The sequence below is a fragment of the Hipposideros armiger genome, unplaced genomic scaffold, assembly GCF_001890085.2.
Source record: "Hipposideros armiger isolate ML-2016 unplaced genomic scaffold, ASM189008v1 scaffold_275, whole genome shotgun sequence".
NCBI lineage: Eukaryota > Metazoa > Chordata > Mammalia > Chiroptera > Hipposideridae > Hipposideros > Hipposideros armiger.
Genome location: NW_017731625.1, coordinates 1671311 through 1678833, shown reverse-complemented (window position 1 = coordinate 1678833; position 7523 = coordinate 1671311). Strand labels below are relative to the sequence as shown.

General features: G+C 51.1%; 1 protein-coding gene across 13 annotated transcripts in view; it reads right to left on the bottom strand.

Moving 5' to 3' along the window:
* Positions 1-7523, bottom strand: part of TMPRSS9 (transmembrane serine protease 9) — a 42603-nt gene that overhangs the window by 12258 nt on the left and 22822 nt on the right. For 12 of the 13 annotated variants that reach the window (XM_019657242.1, XM_019657240.1, XM_019657241.1 and 9 more), the window contains 7 exons: positions 6487-6614; positions 5160-5227; positions 4875-5050; positions 3670-3711; positions 2768-2881; positions 2373-2544; positions 1210-1484 (listed from right to left, as the gene is read on the bottom strand). In XM_019657242.1, the coding sequence (XP_019512787.1) occupies positions 1210-1484; positions 2373-2544; positions 2768-2881; positions 3670-3711; positions 4875-5050; positions 5160-5227; positions 6487-6614 (975 nt within the window). Of the gene's footprint in view, positions 1-1209; positions 1485-2372; positions 2545-2767; positions 2882-3669; positions 3712-4874; positions 5051-5159; positions 5228-5908; positions 5999-6486; positions 6615-7523 lie in introns of those variants that run through there. The other variant, XM_019657247.1, reaches the window with a different exon arrangement.

Here is a 7523-nt window from a genome sequence, read left to right as displayed (position 1 = left end):
TCCCAAGCCAGTTCTTAACCATCGCGCCACTCGGTCGGCCCTGTGTGCTTTGCTTTCTGCCTGTCGCTGGAGCAATGCTTGGTGAGCTGGAGGGGCTTTTTGTTTATTGACTGAATTGAGTCATCAACAACTTTCTCTCCTAATTAGATATTTAGATCTTCTGTCTTTGTGGCAAATATCTTTCCTTATCACAAAAATCCTATTCTTCCAGGATTTTTCTTTCTTCTCAGGCAGACACAGACCTGAGAAAACTCCAGAATGGAGGCTGGTGGGCACTGCTAGGGAGGTTGGGCTGTGTCAGATTCTCAGATTCTCAGACCCTGAACAGGGTGTGTGTGCGGGGGTGGGGGGGTGGGGGGTTAGGGCTTCTGCCACTGGGAACCCCACCTCCTGGCTCAAGAGTCATTGACAGGCACTGTCTACAAAAATCTGTTCACCTGCTGAGTTGGCCTGAGGCCAGTGGCTGTTGTATTGGACCCTGTAGCTCTAGAATGCTCTGGACCAACGTTGTCCAATAGAACTTTGCTCGATGATGGGGATTCTCGCTGCAGGATACTTTCCTGTCCTCTAACGCTTTGCTTGTCTGGCTTTGCCTAATTGGCCAGGTCTTAGCTAAGGTGTCACCTCTCTGGGCCTCTTCCTAAATACTGTTCTCCCTCTTCTGTCTGAATGGTTCCTGAAAAGCTATTGTTTTTTTTATCTCAAGTAAATGCTTGTTGCCTCTCACTTTGAAAGGACTTTTATTTTTAGGTTAATGTATCATTGACTTATTAACACTGAACTCAAGGCCAGTAGTGCTGTAACTCAGACCTGAAGGAAGCCGGCCTAACACTTGCTTTTTTCCCAAAGGCATGTCCCAGCCTTTTTCTCAGGATCAGCAGCCAGCACATCAGCTCTATGCTGGGGGCCATACAGCACAATCTGCCACAAAAGCACAAAAATGCAAAAAACGTGGCAAGAAATGTACAGGAAAAGGACCATGCTTTACGTCTGAGCTGAAACAAGGAGGCAGATGTTGCCTGGTTCCAACTGCAATTTATCACCGCTCTGTGCATGTCCGCAAGTCTGCACAGATTCCTGTTTGTGCCCCTTTGGGGTTCCAGACAAATGTTAGCAAGTAGGTGAGTCCGCAAATCCGGAACCGCGAGCAGATAAGATAGGAGGACGACCTGTTGGCAGGGTTTTCTCTCTGAGAAGGTGAGTGCTTACGGAAGTCCTCCTTGAGGTAGCCCCAGCCCGAGATCAGACACTTCTTCCTGGGCGGGAATATGTGTGAGGCGGCTGGCAGGCACACGGGCTGGATGTGCCTGCTGAAGGGCAGGGGGCTGCCCAGACGCAGCACCGCCACATCAAAGTCGGCGGTGTCGGAGTTGTAGGAGGGGTGCGTGATGATCTGCACCACGCGGACCCGCACCGTGCTGGCTTCCGAGCCGCTGAGGTGGGTGGTGCCCGCATAGGCCACCCACTCAGTGGGGTCTTGGAACCTGCAGTGTGAACAAAGGCAGCTCAGAGCGCAGAGCGGAGCGCAGGGGGTGGGGGTGGGGGGTGGGCAAGGACATTGAAGCTCCCTCATCCCCACCCCACCCCCACCCCCCACCCCCGCAGACTGGCCGGAGGGCAAGGCGATCACCCGGGCAAATGTGAAGGGGCGCCCCAAAACTCAGTCATCGAGACTGATGATATTCTTAAGCAACATTGTCAAAAATCACAATGCAAAAACAAAAACAAAAAAACCACAGTGTGGGAATTAGCAACATTTTAAACAAAGACAGGCTCCAACAGTGTTCAGATTAGGGTGAGAAATGTTAAGGGGGACATAATATTATATATACACACACTGGAATGTTATCCAGCCTTAAAAAGCAAGGACACTCTGACACCTGCTACAACGTGGATGGACTCTGAGGACATTGTACTGAGTGAAAGAAGCCAAACACAGAAGAATAAACACTGTGTGATTGCACCCAGAGGAATCAGATTCACTGAGAAAGAGAGCAGATGGTGGGGGCGAGGGGCTGGGAGGGGAGGGGAGTGAGTGTTTAATGGGGATGGAGTTTCAGTTTGGGGAGATGAGAAAGTTCTGGAGATGATGGTGGGGACGGCTGCACAGCAGTGTGAATGTACTTAATGTCACTGAACTGTGATAGTTAAAATGTCAACTTCATGTTATGCATGTTTTACCACCATTTAAAAATATTTTTTTAAAAAAGGAATGTATTTGGATTCAACCAAAAAAGGCAAGGAAAAGAAAAGACAAAAATGACTTCCAATGGGCTCTGAGGGAGCCCAGGAAAGGTGGCATCCTCAGGGTGGCAGGGAAGGTAGGGGATGGGGATGGGGTGGGCTCTGGGCCACAGGAGCGTGGGGCTCACTCATTGAAGCAGTGGGCGGCAGACACCAGCCACCTGGCCCCGATCACCGCGGCCCCACAGAAGTGCTCGCTGTTTTCTCGGAGGCTGACTTGCCAAGGGAACTCCCCGGGCGATGCTTCCATGCCACCCACAATCCTGCCAGCTGTCCTCCAGCCCGGCTGCAAACCGCAGTCTGCAAGACACAGATCACCAACCAGGGCCCCAAGAAGGCAGGACCATGGCCACGCTCCCTCAGCACATCTGTGTCCGAGTCTGTCATCCACAAGACCCCCACGTTCAAGGACATGCCCAGGGCTCCCCACTTGGCTGTGCTGTGCAAAGTGGGCCAGAAAGCACAGCAGCAGCTGACCCTGGAAAGGGATGGGAGTGGGCTCCAGCCGCAGGGGTGGACTGACCGCAGTGGGCCTCGTCGGATCCATCAGAACAGTCCACTTTGTCATCACATTCCGGGTTCACTTTGGTCACACACTGGCTGTCGCTGCAGGAGAAGGCGTTCCCTGGACAGCGACCTGAGGGCAGAGCAAAGCCGGTTCCCACCCTCACTCCATCACTCCCAGACACTGGTATTTCTGAGGTGACTTTCTCAGAATTAGCAGAAGCTTAGCACAAGGATGTTGGTCAGCACGGAGCCAGCGCTGGGCAGAGGAAGTGTATGTGTGTCATGTGTGCACCCCCAAATTTTCTAGGAGCCATGTTTTAAAAAAGTGAGAAATCTGAAGTTAAATTTTTAAAATTGTGGTAAAACACACAACATAAAGCTTGTTATTTTAACCACTTTAATTGGAACCCAGTCACTCTCTGTGGGGGGCCCACCCACTCAATGCCAGGAGCACTGCGGTGTGACAACCACAGATGTCCCCAGACATCTGTACCCTGGGGACAGGATTACCCCTAGTTGAGAACCACTGATGTGAAGCTAAATAAGTGTATCTATACATGTGTCATGAGCTGTCTGGAAGGATCGTCACCAGAATATTAAAAGTGATGAGATTCCAGGTAACACTTACTCTTTTTTCTTTTTTCCCCCATAAACTGTTTTTTGTGTTTTCTTTAACAACAGGCTTCCACCATTTTTAAAAAACCCAACGTTTCTCTCAGTCATGCTTGGTCACATAAATCAAAGTGCCTCATTCACAAACCCTGTGTGCACACAGGACTGTGAATCTGTCCCCTGGAGGAGGCTGCTCACCCTGGCTGTATTCTTAGGAGAACCCAGTCTTAGGAACCCTCTCGCAGTGGTTGCAATCACAGGAAACCTGGCAGAGGGCAGGGAGCCCAGGACAGGGAGAAAGCATACCTGATTTCAAGTCTCTTTCTGTCAAAGGCCCCTTCTGGCTTCCTGTGAAGAGATATTAGCTCAGTCAGTGGGTGGCAATGTTCTTTGAAAACATCACATTGCAAAGCAGACCACGAGCCATCCACCACGGGAGCCACTTAAAGCCTAACTGAAATCCATTAAGAGGAAACCAAATGGAGCACTGTGGTCTCACTGGCTGTATGACAGGTGCTCAATGGCCACATGGGGCTGCTGGCTACCACAGCACAGACATGGAACATTTCCACCACCACAGAAAATTCTATTAGGTCACTAAGATTCAACTCTCAGGTGTGTCAGGGTTAGTGGGGAAGGGACCATAATTGTCCCGTAGGGCAAGGGCTAGATGATCCATTTTCAATCTGACAACAGTCTGAGGCATCCTCAGATTTTAGAGTTTAGCATTTATGTTTATCTCTATACCTGGAGTCGACAAAATCCGCCCCAGCACTTGTTTTTGTAAATAAAGTTTTATTGATACACAGCTGTGTCCATTCGCTTATGCATTGTCTTGGGCTGCTTTTGTGCTACAATAGCAGAGTCAAGTGGGCTGCAAAGACAGAAAATATTCACACTCTGGCCATTTACAGGTTGTTGACGCCTGGAGAGTGAAGCAGCGTGTGTGCATTTTCTTTTTATGGGAGGGGGCGATTATTGAAAACCCCAAGTTTTTTTTCTTTTTTTAAAGATTTTATTGGGGAATTGGGGGAGGGAACAGCATTGGGGAATCAGGGAAGGGGAACAGAAAAGTTGCTGTCCTTTTGTTCTTCAGTATAGTTGTGGAGGAAGTTGCTTCACTGGCCCATGTTGGCATTGTGATCATTGCGCTCTTCCTGGCTGAGGCAGATGGGTTGCCGGCCATTGGTCGGCGGCTCATGACGGCTCACACCGCCGGCCGCTCACAGTAGCTTACGGCAGCCCACTGCAGCCCCACTGTAGCCTACACTGTTGCTGGTGACTCACGGCATCCCAGCTCCAGGTCAAGCTGTTGTTCACCATCTTAGCTGTAGAGGGCAGTGTCACTAGCCTATGTGGGATCCGAACCGGTGGCCCTGCTTCTCAGAGCTCATGCTCCCAAGCCAACTCTTAACCAATGAGCCACTCGGCCGGCCTGAAAACCCCAAGTTTAATGCTCCCGTCGCACAGCATGTCCCTCGCAACATCTCGGGTCTCTATTGCTTACTTGCCTGTGAGCTTGGCAGACACGATGGTGCCGTGGGCACCTAGTGGGACGCCGTGGCCCTGCAGCCTTGCTCGGAGCCCCTGCTGCAGCAGCTCTTGTTCCAGGGCCAGATCCAGTGACCGCAGGGCCAACAGCAGGAAGTGTAGCCGGAAACGCACTAGGACACTGGAGTTCCCATCTCTGCAGGCAGGAGAGAGGCTTTTGGAGGGAGGGCTCCTCTCCCTGGACTCTTCCGGCATCTTGGGGTATCCACCAAGGTTCCTTCACCCCCAGGGAGGCCCCGACACACCTGTAACTTAGCACTGTGCAGCCCACGCAGCTGGCCTCCAACTCTGTCTTCCAAAAGCTGCTTACAAACTGCAATGGAAACACAGCAGCAATGTTGAGACTGCAGCATGGGCTCCCATCCCCGAGGAGACCTGCTGTGTGCAGAGAGCTGGAGAAGTGGGGGCAGAAAAGCACCTCCTCTTAGATCCAATACATGCAGTGACTTCACCAAGCAGTGTGAATGACAGGAAAGGGCATTTCAAAGTTATTCATATAAAAATATTCCTCCATCAACAGCTAGATAAAATGTGTCCACAAGGTGGAATATTACACAGCCACGAAAAGGAGTGAAGCACTCACTGACACTCGCTACCACGTGGCTGAATCTGAAAACGTGATGCTAAATGATAGAAGCCAGACACAAGGCCACAGTGTGTGATTCCACTTATATGAAATGTCCAGAACAGACATATCCTCAGAGATGGGAAGTAGGTTAGTGGTTGTCAGGGGCTGGAAGTAGGGCTGGGTGATGGGGAGTGACTGCTGATGGGGACAGGGCTTGCCTGCATCTAGACCTGCCCTGTCTTATATAACATTCCACAAATTTCCGGAATGTTCTACATCTGCCCCTCCCTGTATGGCAGCCACCACCCACAGGTGACTACCGAGCATTTGAAACGTGGCTGGTGCCACTGAGGAAATGATTTGTAAATTTTAATTAATTCATGCTTAAATTTTAAAATGGATATTTGTTTCACTGAGCATTTTTACAAGGTCCATCCATGTTGTAGCGAGTGTCAGTGCCTCCTCTCCTTTTCACAGCTGAGTGACACTCCAGTGGGTGGATGGGCCACGTTGTGTTTATCCATCATCAGCTGAGGGACATCTGGGATGTTTCCACTTTTTGGCTGCTGTGAACACATGCATGTAAGTTTTTGTGTGATGTGTGCTTCCATTTCTCCTGGGTATATATTAATACCAAGGAGCGGAACTGCTAGGTCAGATAGTAATTCTATATTTAACAACTTTTTTATGAAAGCTAGACTGTTTTCCACAGCAGCTGCCTCATTTCACATTCCCACTGGCCATGTATGAGGGTTCTGATTTTTTACCATAATACAATTTGCAACCTTTAAACATGGCCTGCTGGAGTCAGTTCCTACCGACACCATTCTCCTCTGCACACCAGTTCTGCCACACCTGCTTTGTCCTGTTCCCTGCAAGGGCCCACCTCACTGCCCAGCTCTGCCTGGGCCTCCCCTTGCTGGGCTCGCTGGGGCCTGGGGAGCTCCCCTGGGTTGAAGCCCCTGGCCACCCAAGCAGCCCACTTGCTTCCGGGAGGCCCTCACCAGCGTTTCCAGAGTGGGCGTCAGCGTGCGGTAGTAGCCGGAGGCCTCCTGCTGAAGGCTGCAGGCGTACCGGATGCCCTGCAGCTCAGCGGTGTGCTCCACATCGAAGCCCTGTGTAGAGAGGGGGGCTGCGGGGGAGACCAGGACCCCGTGAGAGAGCCCAGCTGCAGAGTCCAGGCTCAGCTAGGGGGCCCCTGAAGGCCCCCACCACCCAGGGGCCGGGTCACCCAGACAAACAGATGAGTAGACTGACTCCCTGGTGGTTGTCCTGAGTGATTACTAACAGTGCCCCCTTTACAACTCTCACATGTCACCCACCTGGAGGCCCCTAGATACAGCACAAAGCCCAGAGGTCCCCAGGTTTTGTCTCCCGGTAATTTTTGTCTCACCGGCTATGCCTGGCCCAGGGCCTGAAGCCAACTTCAGTCAAAAATGGCTGAAAGGCCTCAGGAGATCTTCCCTCCACTTTGGAACAACAGTCCCCACCTGCTCCCTGGGAAAGGGACACCAAATACCACGGGGGCACAGCCACAGTCAGTCACAGGCATCAGAACTCTCGGACCACCACCCCAAGACGCCACCCTCTGAAAACATACGGCTTTCCAACTGTCGGAAACACTGTCAAAAGTACACACTAATGGGGCAGCCAGTTAGCTCAGTTGGTTAGAGCGCAGGCTCATAACACCAAAGTTGCTGATTTGATCCCCACATGGGCCACTGAGCTGTGCCCTCCACACTAGATTGAAATGACTACTTGACTTGGAGCTGATGAGTCCTGAAAAAAAACACACACTGTTCCCCAATAAAAAAAATCTTAAAATAAAAAAAGTACACACTAAGGAGTGATAGTCATAAAAAAATTTAAATAAAGCAAGTGACAGGGCCAGCTGAGTGGCGTGATGGTTAAGATCTGGCTTGGGACGCCAGAGGGCTCCGGTTCGGATCCCACATATGAGGACCAGTGACACTGCCCTCTACAGCTAAGATGCTGAACAACAGCTCAACCTGGAGCTGGGCTGCTGTGAGTCGCCAGCGAC